Raw genomic sequence first — 21,348 nt, forward strand, 5'->3', positions numbered from 1 at the left:
AAGATTTAAAAAAAAAAAAAATCGAATTACTGAAGAAAAAATTTACAATAAACAATATATTAAAAAAATATAAATTATACAGTTAAAATTTGCTTAAACTAGATCTAAGAATGAATATTGTTCATTACAACAATGTAATGAAAATAAATTAATTCTATAGTTTCATTTCATTGCTTAAATTAATCCTAAGAATGAAAAATATTCACATAAGAGAAAAAAATATATAAAAAATCTGCGGTAAAATATGAATTTACAGTGAGTTTTTTTTAACATGAACAACATAAAATATCACAAAAAGTATAAAATAAAAATTAAATCAAAGCTATAAAAATATAAATGATAGTTAAAATGTGCTTGAGATAAGTAAAATTTACAATAAAGGTTAAAAGTTGGAATCTATGAATAAGAAGAACATAAGTAAAAAAAAATACTAAATAAATCTAAATGTGGGCTTTATAAATTGTTCTTGAAATGTTAAAATGTATGATGTAAAACTGCTCATTAGAATTTAATAAGTAAATAAGATGAGATAAAAACTAATTTTTTAGGTAAAAAATACGATTTATTATCCAATTTATGCCCAAAAAATTAATAACTTGGTCATTAATTTTATGTTTTCTCTCGTTATAATAAAATAATGAAAGTCAAGGAGATAATTACTTTGAACTTGAACTGCCAATCAGAGAGACTCAGATATTTTACTATAAAACTTCATATTATTACGTAATTAAAGGATCCATCTCGGGTTCGAGCACAGATTTGACTTAAACCTGCAGAAAGGAAAACTAAAAGTAGATGATGAGACGTCAGCTGCTTATAAAAAGTCAATTTATTTTTACATTAGAACAAACAAACAGGTGAGAGAACATCTGGAGGGAAGACGGCGGCTAGCGGTCATAAATAAAGAACGCAGAGGCTTCAGCTAAATAAATACACAGCGGGACGGAGGGTAGTGTCTACAGCCGACCTCCATCCACGTCAACACATCTTCGTCAGGAAGCAACAACAAACCAAACAAAACAAAACTAAAGCAGGAAAAGTCGCAGTAGTCAAAAAGAAATGAGAACAAAATACAAAAACTACAAATCCACAGAGGCCTCTGAGGCGCGAGGTCTTAAAGGAACAGATCCAGATGTCGAACTGTTCCCTTTACAGATGATTCTGCTCCACATTAAATCTGTTTTATTTTGTGTCCTGAGATCTTTACGGTTTTATTTTAAAGACAAAAAAAAAGCACCATTTGAATTTTCTGTTTCCGTCACATGGCGGCGGAAAGAGGAGGAGCAGCAGCGAAGACATGGAAGTCTGTGGATGGCAAAATTAAAATAGACAAAATGTATCGGCTAACATTTAAAAATTAATACTTTCTTTGGATATTTGAAAATACATCAGCAGCTTCTGCACATTTTTTTCTTTTTAAATATAAATTTCATTAGATTTTTTTTTTGTTGTTGTCTGGATAAACACAAAATCCTTGCCAACATTTTATTTAGGTTTTTATCGTCGTTTCATCTACTTTTTTTGTTGTTGTTGTTAAAAAAAATAATTTTTTTTATGAACGGTTTAAATTCTGCTGTCAAAAAAAACCAAAAAAAAAAAACAGGAATTGAATCAAAACACAGGTCACCAGTTCATGCTATGTTTACGCTAGCAGCATTAGCACAAACTAACTCACTTTCTTGACAGGATAATTGATTTCTGGGTTGTTCTATTTCAACGCGAGTCCTTATTTCATCTGTTTTTTTGTTTGTTTGTTTGTTTTCTGAGAGTAAAATTTAACCCGTTAATCGAGAGAACTCGGAAATTAAATCCAAAAGTCCAGTTTTGTAGCATTTTAACGACAAAAATGTTAGCTTGCTAAGCTAACTATGCAGGGACCTGGTCCAGAGACAACAGGTGGTTTTTGTTGTATAAATTCAGCTGAAGGCACAAGAAATAATCTTTTAAATGACGTAAGAAAAAATATATACTTTTTAAAAATTTATTTAATTCTCTCAAATGTGTTTGGCTTTTTTCCCAATATTATTTAAATTAAACATTATGAATAATTTATTAAATGTCGCTTCACTAATTTTGTCCTCCTCAGACTTCCATACAAACCTCGACTGCTTCAGTAAAAATCAGCTGCACTGTAACAAAATTATTTCTATTCAAATTTTTTTTTTTGTCCCTGAGCAATTTTAATGTCCTGATCTGAGTTTGATCTCCAGTGCAAAGCCTTAGTGGTTTTTTTTTTTTGTTTGTTTCTGGATTTAAAACAAAAACATGAGAAGAATTTGTCCGGGACGCTACTGTCTCTACTGTCCTACAGCACCAGGAATGTGTCCAACGTCCGTCCTCTCAGACGGGACAGAAAAAATGCCCTCGACGTCAGCAGGAAGTCTACGTTTCTATCGACTCGACTCTTCTCCGGGAGATTTTATTTAAAGGGTGGAGATCAGGGGAGAGGGGGCGGAGCTTTGACCTGTGACCCCTGCGGTCCGTGACTGGTTGATGGGGGGTCAGAGGTCAAGGAGGAAGTGACACTAAGAGTCTGTTGGCTTCTAAATCCCACCCCTCTCACGCTTGGTTCAGTGTCGGGATGGAGACGAGGGGGCGCTTGGTTCAGTGTCGGGATGGAGACGAGGGGGCGCTTGGTTCAGTGTCGGGTGCGCTTGGCAGGCGGGGTGGAGCCGCGCTCCGACAGGCCGAGTCTAACGAGCTCCGAGTGGAAGAACTGCTGCAGGCGGAGGCCGGCTTTGGCCTCGTTAGTGTGACGAGGATTATACTGAAGACAGTTAGAGAACATGAGCTCCACGTCTGAGATGTACTCACCTGGAGGAGGGAGGAGGAGACGGGGGAAGGAGACGAGGAAGAGAGGGAGGAAGGAGAGGAGGAAGAGCAGTTAGACTTGGAAGTTCAGACTGTGACCAGGAAACAGGAAGTGATGACCTCACCTGCCGTCTGATATTCACAGTTGTTGACTTTCTCTCTGACGGTGCTGAGGGCGATCGGCTTCTTGATGATGTCATAGTAGTCAGGAACCTGGACAGGTGATCACACACATTAATACTATTATTATTAGTACTATTATAATTATTACTACTGTTATTACTGTTGTTACTATTTACTCTTGTTGTTGTTGTTGTTACTCTTGAGTTTTGGGATTGATTTGCTGTGTTTCTGGTCGTCAGACGTCAGATGCAGTGAAACCTGAGTTCGTACCTGAGTCCTGGACACCAGCTTCATGAAGGGCCAGCTGTCCTCATGTCGCACCAGCTCCACCGTCAGCTGCTCGCAGGCCGACAGCTCGTGGACTCCCTGGTTCCTCCCGGAGGAGCGACGGCTGGACGAGGACGAGGAGGACGAGGAGGACGAGGAGGACGGGGGGAGGACAGGTTTGGATGGTTTGGGAGGGGGGGCAGGGTCTGGGGAGGAGCACACGGGGTTCCCCCATACAACATTAATACTAATTTACTCATAACACATGAGGTAATAATAATAATATATGAGAAAGAGCCTTCTTAAAAAGTAAAAATGTCTTGAATGATCCATTTTTCATTGAGTTTCGTTCTTAGTAAACTTAAAACCTTCTTCTTTTAGGTGGTGAGTTTGATCTACTGGTTGTGTTACCGCCCTCTGCAGGAAAAACGTGTTCACTACAACAAGCGTCTGTTCAGTGAATTTGGATTCAGGCTTTTATTTGTTAACATTGTGACATGATGTGTTTACGACGTCATCAGTGACTAATAATAATTAAAAATAATAATATATCGACTATTAATCAACAGAGCTGCAACAACTCGTCAGATTCCCACAATAATTTGCAGATTTTATGAGACTAATCTGAAGACACAAAGTATCTGGATGATGATTGTTTAACCGACTGGTTGTTTAACTGACTGGTTGTTTCACCGACTGGTTGTTTAACCGACTGGTTGTTGTTTGACTGACTGGTTGTTTGACTGACTGGTTGTTTGACTGACTGGTTGTTTACTGACTGACTGGTTGTTGTTTGACTGACTGGTTGTTGTTTGACTGACTGGTTGTTTAACCGACTGGTTGTTGTTTAACCGGCTGGTCGTTTTACTGGCTGGTTGCTCACCTGTTGCCGCCCTCTTGCGGGACTCGCTCTGACCTGAGGAGGTTTTGCCGTTGCTGTTTGGCGCCAGGATCTCTTGGCTCAGACGGGCACTGTTCCGAGTCCCGGCGCGGGGCGGGGCTTTACCGCTGGACGCCGCGTTAGCCTTCGACGTCGGAGGCGTGGTCTTTTTCCCTGAGGACCTGTGATTGGACAGAGTCAGTAAGTCAGTGAATGTGGGAGCAGTAAAGTGACATCAGGGTGACGGGAGATACCGACTTGGAGGCTGATGAGTTTTTCCCTGATGAAGAAGTGCTGTTCTTGGGCGTGGCCTGTTGGGATTTGGGCGTGGCCTGTTGAGATTTGGATGTGCCCTGTTGAGATTTGGGCGTGGCCTGTTGGCTCTTCCCTCTGGGAGGCGGAGCCTGGCTTTTCTTAGTGCTGCAGCCATTAAATAGAAGGAGAAATTTGTTACAGACTCATTTCAGAGATGAAGCAGGTTTGAAGAATCCAACACTTACCTCACGACGACTTCTTCCTCCTCCTCCTCTTCTGATTCCTCCTCTTCTTCAGACTCCTCCTCCTCAGACTCCTCTTCTTCCTCTTCCTCGTCGTCGTCCTCCTCCTCTTCCTCCTCCTCCTCATCGATGGAGGAGCGCTGGCGGGACGGGACGCGACTTGACCTTTGTTTGGGTCGACAGTCTGGACAGAACCAGTCGCCTTCTGGAATCGACTGAGACAAAGAGACAAACGGGTTCATCCACTGAAACTTTTAGCCTTCCAGTTTAGCATTAGCATGATGCTAATACAGACACTTTCTGAAGCTCCAGGTGAATCTATCGTTGTCACTAAGTTGTTAAATCGACGCTGGTTCTTTAGTGTTTTTAAGTTTGTGGAAAACTGAGTGGAAGTTGAGCAACTAATCAATTAGTCGACAGTCGTCAAATACTTTCAGAACAGCCTCCACATGTTGTCCTGTATGAGAAATCCCAAAAGAGAAAATGTACATAGACTTGATTTTTAAACAAGTGACGCTTTCCAGAGTTTGAGACAGTTCAAAGAATTTATCAATGTATCCGAGATCAAAATACACTTTTTGTGTGACGTTTTATCTTGAGGTGTGGCCTAAGATTGTGATTAAATCAGCTAAAGATAGAGCTCAAGAAGAGTGGGTGTGGTCTATCTACCTCAAGGCGGGGCCTGAGGCAGTGGGTGTGGTCTATTTATCTTAAGACAATGGGTGTGGTGTATCTACCTTAAGGCGGGGCCTGAGACAGTGGGTGTGGTGTATCTACCTTAAGGCGGGGCCTGAGACAGTGGGTGTGGTGTATCTACCTTAAGGCGGGGCCTGAGACAGTGGGTGTGGTGTATCTACCTTAAGGCGGGGCCTGAGGCAGTGGGTGTGGTGTATTTACCTTAAGGCGGGGCCTGAGACAGTGGGTGTGGTGTATCTACCTTAAGGCGGGGCCTGAGGCAGTGGGTGTGGTGTATCTACCTTAAGGCGGGGCCTGAGGCAGTGGGTGTGGTGTATCTACCTTAAGGCGGGGCCTGAGACAGTGGGTGTGGTCTATCTACCTTAAGGCGGGGCCTGAGGCAGTGGGTGTGGTCTATTTACCTTAAGGCGGGGCCTGAGACAGTGGGCGTGGTGTATCTACCTTAAGGCGGGGCCTGAGACAGTGGGTGTGGTCTGTTTACCTTGAGGCGGGGCCTGAGACAGTGGGTGTGGTCTGTTTACCTTAAGGCGGGGCCTGAGGCAGTGGGTGTGGTCTATTTACCTTAAGGCGGGGCCTGAGACAGTGGGTGTGGTGTATTTACCTTAAGGCGGGGCCTGAGACAGTGGGCGTGGTGTATCTACCTTAAGGCGGGGCCTGAGACAGTGGGCGTGGTCTGTTTACCTTAAGGCGGGGCCTGAGACAGTGGGTGTGGTGTCCCCGGTCACAGCTGTCACACAGCAGCATGTTGTCTGCGTCTCCTTTGCGTCTGCAGATGCGGCAGCGAGCGTTGAGGACGGACCGAGACCAGAGGATGCTCCGCTCCAGACTGGACAGGTGGACAAACACCTGGAGACAAACATTTAAAAAAAAAAGATTAAAATTCATCCATGAGTGTGGCGACACCTGAGAGTCTGAGTTTACCATCACCGGGGACGTTGTGGAGAAGGGATGGTGTCTTACTAGCTTTTTTCTTTAGCTTTTGATACAGCTCCCAAAAACACCATTTTTTATTCAGTGTTTATTTCACATTAGAAAAATTCTGCAGCACATCACCAAATTATCCTGTTGTTTAATGGCAGCAGGTTAATTTCCTAACTTCTAGTGGAAGAGGATTAGTCGTATAAATTGGCACAGATGAAGGAAAACTAATTACATGCAGTAAATAAATAATAATTTTCTGACCAATTAAGTGAAATTTCCTGCAGCACCGTGGTATAATATTATTAACTATTATTATTTTATTACAAACATGTAGCCTTGGATCTGTTGTTATTCGGCTGGTTCTTATGATGAACTTATTGGTCAGAGCTTAATAATAAAGAATAATAATAAATGAGTTCTGACCTGGGACAAGCTGGAGCAGGACTGCAGAGACTCCCTCCATCTCTCCAACACCGTCTTAATGACTCGGCCGCTGTCGCTGCCGTCTGACACAAACACAGTAAAGTCAGATTTCAAACAGTAAAGTAAAAATCAATTCAAGAGACAGAAACAGAAAGACAGAGTAAAAACAAAGACGTGTAGATTATTTAGTTCATACCATCACTGGCCTGGTCTTCATCCTTCTTCTTGTTCTTCTTCGTCTTCTGGTCTTTCTTCGAGTCATCATCACCTGAAGGAGGAAGGATGAAGTTAAACCTGTGTCTTTACTACATTTCTGATGTAAATGTGTCTTAGTTTCAGGGAGGGAGACTCACCCAGCGGAGCTTTCAGGAAGCGTCTCTCGATGCCTTGCTCGATGTGGATCAGGGCCTGAGCCAGGATTCGCACCGAGCTGCTGACGACCTGAGGAGTCCCGCTGCCGCTGGTCCCGCACGGCGCCGACCCGTCGGACTTCAGCTCCTGCAGCCTGACGCACAAATAAAACGACCATGTAGCCGACGAAGCTAAAAGAAGCTAAACATTAATGCTAACATGGTGACAACAGTCGCTACCTGTCTCTGCCTCTCAGGTGGGGAGAGTCCACCTCCATGGCCTCCACTCGTCCGTTCATCCCCGAGTTCTCTCTGCCCTCAGAGCCCAGGAACTCGTAGTTTCCTGCTTCCAGCGCCGAGCGCCACACCTGTCGGTCCATCACCTGGACACAGAGTGAGGGGGAGGGGGGGGACAGGTGAATGCTGGGTCAGCTCTGTCTGAGGCGACCTGTCACCTGTGCTCACTGGGCAGGTGTACACACCTTTAGAGTTCCCAGAGTTCCCTGGTGGATCCGGTCCTCGATGTCCAGCAGCAGGTCCCTCAGTCTCACCTCCATCAGAGTCTCAGCTGCAGAGGTGCATTCTGGGACAGATCGGGACGACTCTGGGTCATCTGTGAAAACAGGACAGACATATGTTTGTTTTCCTGTGTTTACCCGTGTGTTTATTTGTGTGTTTATCTGTGTATAATACCCGTGTGTTTACCTATGTTTACCTGGGTGTTTACCCGTGTGTTTACCTATGTTTACCTGTGTGTTTACCTGTGTGTTTACCTGTGTTTACCCGTGTTTTACCTATGTTTACCTGTGTGTTTACCTGTGTGTTTACCTGTGTTTACCTGTGTGTTTACCTATGTTTACCTGTGTGTTTACCTATGTTTACCTGTGTGTTTACCTATGTTTACCTGTGTGTTTACCTGTGTGTTTACCCGTGTGTTTACCCGTGTGTTTACCTATGTTTACCCGTGTGTTTACCTGTGTATTTACCTGTGTTTACCTGTGTATTTACCTGTGTTTACCTGTGTATTTACCTGTGTTTACCCGTGTGTTTACCTATGTTTACCCGTGTGTTTACCTGTGTGTTTACCTGTTTGTTTACCCGTGTGTTTACCTGTTTGTTTACCTGTTTGTTTACCTGGGTGTTTACCTGGGTGTTTACCTGTGTGTGTGTTTACCTGGGTGTTTACCTGTTTGTTTACCCGTGTTTACCTGTGTGTGTGTTTACCTGTGTGTTTACCTGTGTGTTTACCTGTTTGTTTACCTGTGTGTGTGTTTACCTGGGTGTCTGTATTTGTTGTCGTCGCAGTTCTCCAGCAGCTGTTGAAGTCGTTCTCTCTCCTGCTGCAGCGCCTCCTTCAGGCTGCTCTCTCTGTGTCCTCGAGGGTTCAGGGCCTCGATCAGCTGATCCACCTCCTCCATCGAGCTGTAGAATGACCACTGGTTGGGACGTTTGACTGGCGGGCCACAGCTGTGCACGGGGGCGGGGCTTGTGCCGGCGCTGTCAGGGTAACGAGAGGGTCAGTCGTGCGAACGCCACGCGAACAAGATCCACGTCTGGTCTGAGCGACCTACCTTCCCTCGGCCGGCTCGTCCTTGATGACGTCCTGATCCTCCATCTTGGTCGCGGCCTCCTGGGCCGGTTTGGGCCGAGGCTGCAGCATGTCCTCGGTCAGACCGAAGCAGTCCTCCTCCACGAACAGAGCGGACGCCGAGGGGAGGAGCCAGTACCGGCGGTACAGACGGTCTCGGCCCAGAGGCAGGAGGCAGGTGCAGGCGGCCGCCTTCTGGATCCTCTCCTGCAGCTCACGAACCTGCAGCAATGAAAACACGTTTCTACGATCACAACACAAACAGGCGAACGTGTGACACCGACAGGAGCTAAAGTGTCTGAAACCGTAGATTCATGTTTTCTAGGCGTAGTAAGCTTCAGTCTAAACCTTTCCAGGCTCGTTTTGTTTTTTGTTTTTATGTGATGCAATAGTGGCATAAACTTTGTTTATTTCCTCATTTATTTCTTTTGTATCTGAATATGAATAAATAAATAAATTTAACTAAAGAAAAGCATAAACCTCAAACATAAGCAACATAAGAAGGAACAGAGTTCAGAAAGATTCAGACTCACTCATGAAATTCTGGAGAGAGATAATTATATTTGTTGTTTCATCTAAAAAATATCTGTGACACTCAACATTCACACACTAGTTTATATGTTAATTTAGTGTCATGAAAACTATGTCCCTGTAGAGTTAAAACTTCTTCTTCTCCTGTTTTAATGGCGCTGGTGTGATTCTAAACAGAATCTATAGACTCCACTTAGTGACACAACCAGAAACCTTAAGGACTCGACTTTCACCTTCTCCTGCTCTTTCTCCAGCTCCTCTGGACTCAGGCTGGAGGGGGGGCAGGACGAGGGTTTGGGGTCAGAGGTCGTCTGCTGCTGCTGTTTTTCTTTGTGGTCGACTTTTCCTGGAGGAGAAACCACATGAATGAACATTTTTATACAGAATCCGCACATCCAGCTCCAGGTCAGTTAGTTAATGAATAAAATAATCATTTTTTTTTTACCTTTCTTCATCTTCTTATTATTGGATGAAGAGTTTGGCTCCTCCTCATCCTCAGTGTGATGCTCAGTGGGAGCGTCGCTGCAGACGGAGACGACGTTCAACATGTTAATATGACACCGTTTCACCATTAACAAGTCAAAGATGTTTATTAACGTTCTTCCTCACCCGTTGGTTTGCAGTCTCGCCTTCACCTCCTGTTCTTTCAGTTTCTCCTCCCTCTCCTTCATCCTCTGCTCCTGCTCCCGCAGCTTCTCCTCCTTACGGAGACGGACTCTAAAAACGAGACGAGAACAACAAGAGGTCTCAATACAGGTCAAGTTTATGATTAGTGCTGTCAAGCTATTTAATCAGATTCATCTCAGAGTTTCTGTGGATGAACTGAGTCATTCTGCTGCAGATGCTTCATCGAGTTAAAATATTTACTCAGATTAATTTTGGCTGCCCTAATTTTCAGTGTTTCTAGTTACTCACTAACTGCAGCTTTCATCCCTTGTACATGTGAATGTGTGAATGTGTGAACTGTCTCTTTGTGTTGTGTATGTACCTGTGTGCAGCCTCCTCTCTCTCCCGGCGATGTTGTTCAGCCCTGATCTCTCTCAGTTCTTGTCTGGCTGCTTTCTGCTCCTCCACACAGTCTTCGATCAGATCTCTGCTGGACGACAGCGTCAGCAGCTTCCCCAGCAGAGCGTGAAGGATCCTCAGCTTCTCGCCTGCAGAAACACATCACGTCTCATCAACACACTCTCAGACCCCAGACGGGGAATTCCCCAAATCCTGTGCATGTGATTGGTTCGGTCGCTGACCTGGCGTGAGGTCGTACACCGACGTGGACGACAGTTTCTTCAGAAGCGCCGGCTCGGCCAATCGCAGCTCCAAGCACGGGTCGTCCATGAGGGTGAAGCCGCCCTGCTTCTGGTAGCGGAGCTTGGCGTTGCCGTGGTTACAGTCGGCGCCGGACGCCAGGATGTGCAGGCGCAGGATCTCCGACAGCGTGCAGCTGTCCAGGTCCAGCTGCTTCAGGCTGCAGCCCTGATGCAGCTGAGGCCACGCGGCCGCCAGCGAGGCGACGGCGCTCAGAGCCGACCTCGTGGCGTCGGAGTCGTCGTCCAGAGCCTCCGACAGGTCTGAGGGGACGCAAACGGGGATGAGTTATCATGAAACGACACGACGAACGAAGTTGCATGACTGGTAAATAACCTGTGTGTCATAGACACGACCACCTGGATTTAAATCAATTACAGTAAAGTAGGTAGGAGCCTCCTATTGGATAATTAGTGCACGGGTGATCATCTCCCATCAGGTCCAGGTTCAGCCCAAAGAATGAGGTCAGCTGAACCTGAGCAAACCAAATGACCAGGTGAGTCCATCTAGGGGTCAGTTTTTTTTGGCCAGGCTGTGTTATATGTGTTATGATGGCAATGCAGGCTAAAGAAGATACTAGTGGAGGTAATTTGAGATTAGTTGGACTTTAGAGGAGAAACCTACAAAAACATAAAACTTAATTTATTGTCGTGGAAGACGATGGCCTTGGTACAATCCTTGTTTTATCACGTTTGACCACAGGTTTCTCTAAATGTTTTGACTCTGAGTAGCAGCTTGTTAACTTTTAACTGAACTCTGACACAGTAAGACGACATTTTGACTACGTTGGCGTGTGGTAGCTTCCTGTTCTGCTCTGTGGGGGTTCGTATTTTCCTCCAGCTCAACACAAAGATTTAGGACTTTACAGACAAATCAAACAGCATCAGGTTCACTTCACTTACGGCTCCTTTTTTCCTACGATTCATTTTATCATTTAATGCCAGTCAGTCTCCTGAAATCCTTAAAAAACAAAGTGTGTCTCACCCTCAGCCTGGTCTTTGGCCACCTCCTCCTGCTCCTCGTCCAGAGCCTGAAAAATGGCCGACAGGAAGAAGAAGAGCAGCTCGCACAGAGGACCTTCAGGATCAGAACCAACCAGAGCCTCCTCCAGAACCTCTGAAGAGAAAACATCCGTCAGAACCACAGTTCAGTCAAGGTTCTGTCTCCTGAGACGCTATTTTTTATCTTACGACTAAATGTCATGTGACTCTTATCGTCCGATCACCTGCAGTGAATCTCAGGTTCGTTTCCTCAAGTCAAATATTTTGATAATATCAACCCTTAAAGCAGTTCCTGCATGTTGCACAGCACTGAACTGCAGTTTATTAAAGCTGTTATAACAAAATTATTGGTCCGACTTTATCAGAAATATATGAGAATATAAGAATATGGACGAGTTTCACAAAAGAAACGTGTAAAATGCCAGAAAGTTAAGAGACGCCTGAAGCAGAACCAGTGTTCTCACCCAGAGAGATGCCTTCAGGGAACTCGTCCTTCAGGTCGAACGCTTCGCCGAACGTCCGCAGGAACTCCAGCACCATCAGAGCTTCTCCAAAGAGCTCAGCTGGGAGACGGGTTCTCACCGGAACCGGACTGGGCAGCTCCTGGAGGAACCAACGGATTGAGGGTCAGGAAACGTTCAGTCCACGAGGTTAAGGAGGACGTTCCTGTGTTTTTTTTTTTTGCTCGGTGCGTTTAAGGTCAGACGTGGTGCATTCACTGACCTTCAGGTCTTCACACTCCATGTCCTCTCTGGGTTTGTTCCACAGCTTCAGCCGCTCTGCGTATTTCCTCTTCTCCTCCTTCAGCTTCTCTCGTTCCTGTGAATCAGAAACGTCTCGATGGTTGAGATCTTCTGATGAACACAATTTAATCGACAACGAGAATTTGCCATCTCACAATAAATGTGATAAAAGCAAGTTGATGTCGGCGGCTAACGGCTAACGTGATGAGAGGGAGTTATAGTGACCCCTTGGGACACATTTTGGTATTACACGTAATACCCCAATCACATGGTGTATGTAGAAGCATGTTAGCATGTTAGCATGTATATGTGCATGTACATTGATATTATTATACATCCACTTTCTTCTGCACCTGCTGCCTTATTTTTTCTATGTTCATAAGACAAAAATAAGTTGAGTCCGTCACCAAGTTCATCGTCTACTATTTGTATCTGTACGGAGGAACAAGCTAAGTTTGCCAAACCAACCAAACCTGTGAAAAACTGTCAAAACTACGACTAATGTGTATGTTTCTGTTAAACGCTGCACTGTTTGTTGTTGTTGTTGTTGTTGTTACTAATTTCTGTCTATTTCTTGTTTTGTGTTAACATCAACCTGCCACCAGATGGAAACTAACCTCTTCTGGCACATTTACATGTTGATGTTCATTAACATAAACTGTCCCAATACAGAAAGTAAAGAAAGTAAAGATTCCACACGTTTGCTTGAGTCAGATGTTTGTACCTGTGATAGATTTCACTATAAATAAATTTTTATCAGATGATTATTATAGTAGTAGTGACTCACTCTCTCCTTCTCCAGCTTCCTGCTCTCCTTCTCCTCCCTCCTCCTCTGCTTCTCCTCCTCAAACCGCCGCCTCTGCTCCTCCTTCAGCTTCTCCTTGTCCTCCCTCTCCCTCCTCTTGGCCTCCTGCGCCTCCTCCTTCTCCCTTTTCAGCCGAGCCTTGTCCTTACTCGCCGCCACCATCTCGTCTCTCTGCTGCAGCAGCTTCAGTTTCTCCTCCGCCGCCTTCAGCAGAGACGAACTCGCCTGGAGACACAGAAAGATTCACGTCAAAAACTGGACAAAATAAACCACGTTTCTCTGAAGATAATTACAACAATTTCTTCTTTTACATTTAAACTAATGAGACGCGGCGTCAAAGCTGGAGCCTGAACAGACGAACAATAACTGGATCAGAAAACTAAGAAGGTAGAAGAAGAAGGTAGCTGGTTGGTTACCTGTCCAGGTGATGCGCGGCCTCCACCTTTAGAGCCGGGGCTGAAGGGGAACAGGGGCGGCTCATCGGGGAAGAACTGAGAGAACTTGTGGTCGCCGAGTCTGTACTTGGTCACTGTGGAGGGCTGAGAGACAGGAAGTGGTTAATGTCACACACCTGTACAGGTATCAGGTATCAGGTATCAGGTATGGGAGGGGTCGTGGGGGCGGGGCTGTTCTCACCTTGAGAGCGATGAACCCGTTGTGAGGCTCACAGTGTTGCTTGAAGAGCAGCTTCAGTCGTTCTCTGGACAGAGTCGTTTTCCTTCGGCTGAAAGATAAAAATTAACACAACGTTCATCAATAAGCGACTGATTTAGGACGTGATCCGGCGCCGCTGACGTACGTCTGATTAGTTTATGTTTGGATGGACAGATGATGCACTGATCAATAGTCTGGAGTTCGTGTAGTTGGTAGTTGGGACTTGGGACTTGACAAGTTCCTCTTCTGTCTCAACAATTGATCAAATCCAAACACAAATGAGTTTAATATTGTTTTTATGACTTTCTATGGTCATTTTGAGCCTGTTCACATCACCTACGGACCCGACAGTTCTGGAATTACTCCTGAATTATTTTGTCTTTTATGAGTTTGATTCCAGCTCCACAGACAAAGACCTCACCTGATCTGATTCGATTTGACGGTGAAGGGCTCGTTGTGTCCGTCCTTCATCATCCTCACGGTGTATTTAAACACGGACGGACTCAGAGGCTTCTTCTTCTTCTTGCTGACATGAACAAACACAGACATTTCCTTGTTACTCCAGAGGACGGGACATTGACTGACACCCACTCCTTCCACCCTTCGACCCGTTACCGACCCGTTGATCTTTGCTGTGGGACTCTGGAAGGCGTTGCTCTCGTCGTCGCTGTCGCTGATGACGATGGCGTCGCCGTCGGCCGACTTCGCGTGGCCGTTAGCGGCTGGAGCTCCGCTAGCGCTGGAATGAGGCGAGTGAACCTGGAGGATCTCACACATGTGTCTGAAACACACACAGATTAGATTTAACTTCATCGTCACTCCACATGTAGAGGTGCAGTGCACGGAAATGCAGTTTAGCATCTAACCAGAAGTGCAGTAAGTGCATGTAGCATAAATACAGGGTACATACAAGAATCTTGAAGTTAACTTCAATAGCTTTTTAAGACTTTTTCAAGACCTTCTCGATATCTTTTTAATACCTCATGCCGTCAGTGACACCTTTAACTTAACAGTTTTAGTTTACGATGAAAACTATAAGACCACTATCATACAACACAATGCAAACAGTCTGGGAGAACAAATCAGAGGCAAAGTTTGAACACATGTTTAGTGTATAAACAGCTGTATAAACTCAGTGTAAACAGTTTTGTCAGTAGTGCTGTCAATTATTCCATCGATTTAACGAGTAATCGGATAAGAAACACTTTTGCTTTGTTGAAGAGCAAAACAAACACAGAAGAAAAAAGTCCTAAATTAACAACTATCTCCTTTCCTTGTTAAAATTCACATTTTTATTGCACTTGTAGTGTTTAAAATTAACAAAAATGTACCAACAAATAAATTTTAATACATAAAATAAAAGAAAAGCCTCAGATAGATTTGATCGTGACATGATCATAACAATATGCACTGAGAGCAGCAGGACGTACGCGCGCGCTCTCTGATTTTTTTGTGCAGTTTGTGCCTCTGAATTTCCGTCTGCGTTAGTTCTGGTGTCAGAGACGATTTACCAACGCACCTATAATATAATAGTCTAGTTTTTATGTCGGACTATTTTTGTTTTTTTAAACTTTTTCAATGTTTTTGGACTCAAACTCAAACTTTATCTCAAAAATACCTTCTAATTTGAAGACCTCATAAAGTCGGATAAGATTTTTTAAAACCTTTTAAGGGTCTTAATTTCCCCAAATTTTAATTATCAACTTTTAAAACTTTTCAAGACCCTGCAGACCCTGAAATAGTGTGATTTATATAAGACGTATGGCACAGGTTGTTTTTATACATATGGGCAATAGATAGAATTAAAATAAAGGAAACAGGCAGATGGTAAATTAGTTGACAAATACAGAAAACGTGAGCATTAAACATAATAAACAGCCTGAGCTCACGCATATGAAGCATAAACTTCCTAATGTTACAAAACTAGTACAATATTCGGTACATAGCACATTCAGCATATTTCAAATCGTGTTCCTGGTTCCTCTCAGTGAGGTTTAGTGTCATGTGGTTTTCATTGAGCCAATCAGAGAAGATCCAGGAAACATCCTCAGGTCTAATCAGGGTCTAATGTGGTCTACAAGGTCCCCCCTCTGAACTGGTTTATTAGGAACCATGAAGAAGAACAAGTGTCCTGATGTTTCTAATGTGATGATGTTGATGATGTTCTAATGTGACAAATGCATGTTTACATTAGTTTAAGGACCAGGAACCAGATATGAGACCAGGAACCAGATATGAGACCAGAACCAGATATGAGACCAGGAACCAGATATGAGACGTTCATTTATCTGGATTTTCAGAGTGCAGAGGTGAGGGTTTAAGCGTCCTCAGAGAGGGAACGAGGAGTCGAGGGGTGTGAGTGAATCGGTGTGTAGGGGTCAGAGTTCATTAAGGTCACAGCTCTGAGGAAAAGAAACTATTCTGGACGAACAGTTTATCAACGTGCTCCATACCTGGCTCCATTGTGTCCCGTGACGTCCACCGTCTCCCCGGGGAAGAATCTGTCTTTGACGAAGGTGTAGACGTCCTCGCAGAGCTCGGTGAGCCGGCAGCGCTGGCTCTGGGCGGCGAGGTGGAGCAGGGGCACCACCAGCGCCTGAGGGAAACTCTGGAGGCTCTGCTTCGCCCGCCGCTCGCTCTCCACCGCCTCCAGGTAGGTGAGGCCGGCTCGTCCCGTCAGAGCACAGCTCCACACCAAACTGTTACAGAGGATGGTCCTCTCAAAGAAGTCACTGAGGAGGAGGAGGAGGAGGAGGAGGAAGATCATCACCAATAAAGACCAAACTATCAGTCATCTCTTCAACTCTGACTCCCTAGTTCGTCTAGAAAACAATACTGTGAGTATCTGCTGTTGTTCCAGTATTAAAGTTTCTACTGTAGTACTTTTTTACTAATACAAAACCTTTCACTGTATTTCATGCTCTCTTATCTCCCTTCTCACATGTCTTCATTTGGAGAGCGTTGCATAAAGTCATTAAAGGATCATCACCAGCTTATTTCAGCCCGACTCTATTTCTAATTAACGTCACTTTACACATCTGCAGCAGATCCAAGGAAAGAGGAAGATCAGAGTAAAAACCTCAGACTGAGGAAGAAAAATGGCCGTTTGAAGTGATTAATGTCTGTGTTTATATTCAGTCAGAATCAAAACAAACATTTAAAAAAGGTAGAAAATCACTGGACTCTACTTTTTCTTGAATTCAACACAAATCCGTTTCAATAAATTAATAAAGAACACTTCAAGGACGACATCTAACTGAACAACACATGGACTGGAGGGACAACAGTGACGCTGTGGACAGAAAGGACATGTGTAGAAGCTCAGGTCTTTTAATGTATTCTGGGATCTACTGTAGCTTTTCTACCCGTCTGCACTTTGCTGTGGTTTGATCAGGGAGCAGAACCAGCAGAAAACACATGAGTCAGATCAACACACTGATCTGAAAAACGGGTAGTTGGAGACGTTTGTCTCAGTGAGGGACAGAGGGACTCTGGACAAACTGCTGTCCACTATGGACAATCATTTCATCCACTACACCAAACATCTCCACTCCCACACTGAACGCTACAAAACTTCTTTCATACTAAACTTTATCCAACTTAACAACAACTCACTTTTCTCTAACTCCATGTTATTAATGTTAATGGAGACTAATGCACCTTAACATCGTCCCTGTGTATATAAACGTGTATTCTTGCATCTCACATTTTTTTGCTTACACTATTTTATTCTTTTTATTTTACTAGATTTTACTTATATTTTATTTTTTAATTTAATCTTATGTATATTTCTTTTTACTTGTAGTTCTTAGGGTTGTCTCTTATGTGCAACTAAGTTAAGCTACTTTGACCAAACAGTGTTCTTTATGGATCATTTAAGTCTAAATCTTAATCTAAGTTCACGGTTTTCTGCGTGTTTGGGGTGAGAAAACTGTCCCGGTTCCTTTTGGAAAAGTGTACGTTTCCTTTAACTGGACCGAAGCGGGTCAGTGTGGGCTTAAAGCGCGGCCTACTAGCACCGAGCTAGCACCGAGCCGGCGGATAAAGCTAGCCGAGCTAACCGCGGCCCACTTTATCCCACCTTAGCTCCGTTGGCTAACATTAGATAGCTCCGTTAGCGGCTAACGTTAGCTAGCTCCGTTATCTCTAGTACCGTTGGCTAACGCTTAGTTTAGGGTGACCAGACGTTCACGGTATCTGGGGACACATTCGTTTTGGATGACCTGTCCTCCGGCTTAGGTTGTCCCCGATTTTAGCGGTTTATAAATGAGAAAAAAAAACGTTGCATGTAGACGTTAGAACAACGGTTATTACGGTAGCCAGATACGACGCGCCAGGGAGCATGTTGCGCGTAGACTAGTTATTACGGTAGCGCCGGTCGCGCTACTGTTGACATTACAGACGTAGCAGTTTAAATAAGTTTAAACATGAATAAATGTCAAAATAAATGAAATGGGAATTGTCCCCGTTTCTTCATTTCATTTTGATAACATTTAATTTTTTTTTTTATCTCCAAGCTGCAAATGTTGCTGGATTTCGTTTCAGAAATATATATATATATAAAAGTTATAATTTTATATATATGAGTGTGTATATTTCATTCAAATTTCATATTTCATTTAATTTCATTTATTTTATTTGTATTTTTCAGGGAAATTCCTGACAATAAAGTCTTTTCTGATTATGCTTTTTGCTGTCATATTTGACAAAGGTGTGTTTATTTATTTACAAACTCAAATCCCACAATAATTTTACCATCATGTTGTTTTTTTTGTTGTTTTTTTGTTTGTTTGATTTTTGTAAAAACTAAAAAAAAAGACATATTTTCAATAATCTAAATGCAAAGTGGAATTGTCATCACTGGAGCTTCGGTCATGTGAAAGATTAGTAGCAACAATGATTTTTCACGTTATCTAACTTAGGATTTTATCTAATGAAATGAAGAAACAGGCAGAATGACGATTTCATTCATTTTGAAATATTTCAACATAAAGTGCTGCGTCTGTCAATCAGCACGACCAGCTACCGTAATAACTGTTGTTGTAGTCTGCGCGCAAGCTTTTTTTTCTCATTTATAAAAGGGCTAAAATCCGAGATATCTTCAGGGACAGCTGTAATCGGAGAGTAGGTCATCCAAAATAGGGACTGTGTTTACTTTATTTTGACATATTTATTCTTATTTAAACATATTTAAACTGCTGTGTCTGTAATCTCAACCGGCTACCGTAATGATTTTAGTCCGAGCGCAACATACTATCTGGCGCTTCCCATCCAGCTACCGTAATAGCCGTTGCTGTAGTCTACGCGCAACATTATTTATTTATTATTATTATTTATAAAACACTAAAATCGAGGACATTTTCGGGGACCGCTTTACCCGGGGCACGGGTCATCCAAAACGAGGACTGTCCCCAGAAATCGGGGACGTCCGGTCCCCTTAATTCACCTCCATTAGCTCAAGTACTGTTAGCCATTAGCTAAGAGTACACCTGCCCCCCCGGACCCGTCCGGTCCACTTCCAGCACCTGCTACCGGCTTTAACTCGCTCCTACCCGGTGGGAAAGAGTTCCAACACAACGAGGAGACAAATAAAGTTTTCACCTCTAAACTGAGTAAAAGTAGTTTTTGTTTATCTTGTGTGGAAGTTTGCCAAACCGACCAACTGTCAGTCTCGCATCAGTCAAAGTTTAGCGGCGCTTTAAAGCCGGCCACAGGTGAGGCGAGCCGGGCCGGAGAGGGCACCGGGGGGGGGACCACGGGGGCCGGGGGGGGTACTCACTCGTAGGTCCGGAAGATTTCGTGGGTGATTTTACAGAGAAACACCTCCTCGTCCGGGCGCAGGTCCGCGGGAGGTTTCTGTCGGATGAAGGCTTTCCTGTGGAGAAGCGGCATCTCTCGGTTCTGCTTCCACCGGCCGCACTTTGAAAGAAAAAGAAGAGGGAAAGAGAGTCACTAAAACAAAACAAAACAAAAAAAAAAAATATCGCGCAAACTCGTCAAAGTGAATCCTCGGAAGAGGAAGAAGAACGGGAGTCACGGGCTGATCGTGGCGGCGGTGGTGGAGGAGGAGAGCGGGTCTTTTGTTACAGACGCGGGGATAATCTGCCCACATGGAAGTGTGCTCCGTCCTCACGGTGTTAGCGGCTGCTCTCCACCCTGACACACTCACACAAAAACCCGCTCAGACCCTCCGCCGACGCTCGGCCGGACTCCGGGAACCGGTTTCTGGTCGGTCTTTACCGAGTTGTCCAGCGATGAGGCGATAATCCGCGGTCCAAAGTGAGGAAGAAGTCCCGGGCTGAGAGCGGCTTGTTGACCAAGTTTTCATCTACTTCAGGGACACGCGCCGAGCTCGGACATTTCAGTGTTACACCTTCGCCTGTTTTATCTCACTTCATTTAATTCTCTTACTTTTCAGCAATAAAAGCTAGTTTTTATAACGAATGAAATGAGAAAATTTAAAATAAATGAATGTCAAATGTGTTTTTATCATAATGCTACTTGGTTTGTATAAATAAATGTGTGAAAATAAGCCAGACACTGCCAGCTTTTAAAATATTACATTTCTTTTGTTGTTTAATCCTCATAAGACATAAGACAATGTTTATTTATCCAATGTATGGAAATTTGTCAGAGTAGCTCGGAATTAGACAGGAATATATTCAAAAAATTAAAAAAAATGGAAAGAATATACAAAATATTTAAAAAAAACACACACACAGTGAACAATGTATAGAGGAAAACATAAAGATTCAAGATTCAAGATTTCTTTATTGTCAATTTCCCTGTATGTTTCAGCATTCAGAAAAATCTAAAAACCTTTCTCTCACACTAAATGAACAAACTGTAAATGAATAAAACAACAGAGAAAAATAAATATGAACAGTGAACAAACAAAAACAAATAAACAAGAAAAGACAAATATCTTAAGATATGCACAAAAACGAGGCAGGGTATATGAAAACAGTCAGGACTTTGAGACAAACATGGACAGTTTTTGAGCTTTTCTATTCAGATTATTAATTTATTTGAGGAAATTTTAAAAAACAAACAAAAAGAAAATGTTGCAAAAGAGTTTGTACTAGAATACTCGACGATAAACTAATGTCTGATTCTGATTATGCTTTTTTCTGTCATATTTGGCAAAGGAGTGAATTTTTTTTCTTTTTAGCAGATTGTGTAACCTAAATAGTTTTGTTGTTACCAATAACGGACAAAAGTGTCCTTTTTCAAAAACGCCATGGAAATAGCATATGATAATATTTTTTCTACTTTTAAACATAATTTAAAATATATATATATATGTAAATACCACATTTTGATTCATTTCTGTATTTCTACCCCCTAAACCAATGTTTTTGATGTACGTTGCTGACATCGTCGTTTTCCGAGTTGATGTGTGTCACCTGAACGCATCGCACGAGCCAGTAAGTGGGCAGGGCCAGACTGTCCTCCATAGCGCTGATTGGCCAGCCATTCTGCCACTCCTCTGCCGCCAGCCAATGGTTGACCTGGAAACCTCGGTTGAAACCGCGATAGGAAGCGGTGGCCGCGGTGAGGTGACGTCATAAGGTAAGGACGCGTTGATGACGCATGGTGCGTCATCAATGAGTCAACCGCTCGGAAAAGTACCAAACAAGTAAATAAATAATAATAAAAGAAAGAAAGAAAAGAAAAATATAATATTGATATAAATATATGAAAATAAACATTTATAAAAATGTGGCCACTGACATTTTGTTGGAATAATCAC

General features: G+C 43.4%; 1 protein-coding gene across 2 annotated transcripts; it reads right to left on the reverse strand.

The window, feature by feature from the left end:
* Positions 1-811: 811 nt before the first annotated feature.
* On the reverse strand, positions 812-20,059 carry baz1a (bromodomain adjacent to zinc finger domain, 1A). Of its 2 annotated transcripts, XM_047611353.1 has the most exons (31): positions 19,836-20,059; positions 19,375-19,514; positions 16,049-16,327; positions 14,215-14,376; positions 14,017-14,121; positions 13,578-13,665; positions 13,358-13,480; positions 12,924-13,166; positions 12,117-12,212; positions 11,858-11,996; positions 11,377-11,508; positions 10,335-10,655; positions 10,076-10,241; positions 9,697-9,804; positions 9,533-9,609; positions 9,321-9,433; positions 8,540-8,778; positions 8,245-8,465; positions 7,451-7,581; positions 7,209-7,351; positions 6,972-7,123; positions 6,815-6,886; positions 6,619-6,701; positions 5,956-6,120; positions 4,582-4,793; positions 4,340-4,501; positions 4,085-4,263; positions 3,205-3,407; positions 2,937-3,024; positions 2,595-2,814; positions 812-2,563 (listed from the first exon to the last, which is right to left on the reverse strand). In XM_047611353.1, the coding sequence occupies exons 2-30, from the start codon at positions 19,485-19,487 to the stop codon at positions 2,639-2,641; spliced, it is 4,491 nt and encodes a 1,496-aa protein (XP_047467309.1). In that variant the 5' UTR covers positions 19,488-19,514; positions 19,836-20,059; the 3' UTR covers positions 812-2,563; positions 2,595-2,638. The 2 variants fall into 2 exon arrangements, with proteins under 2 accessions (XP_047467309.1, XP_047467308.1); XM_047611352.1 differs by having other exon boundaries at positions 812-2,814.
* Between the last annotated feature and the right edge of the window lie 1,289 nt (positions 20,060-21,348).

This window comes from Mugil cephalus, chromosome 17 (genome assembly GCF_022458985.1).
Source record: "Mugil cephalus isolate CIBA_MC_2020 chromosome 17, CIBA_Mcephalus_1.1, whole genome shotgun sequence".
In the NCBI taxonomy this organism is placed as follows: domain Eukaryota; kingdom Metazoa; phylum Chordata; class Actinopteri; order Mugiliformes; family Mugilidae; genus Mugil; species Mugil cephalus.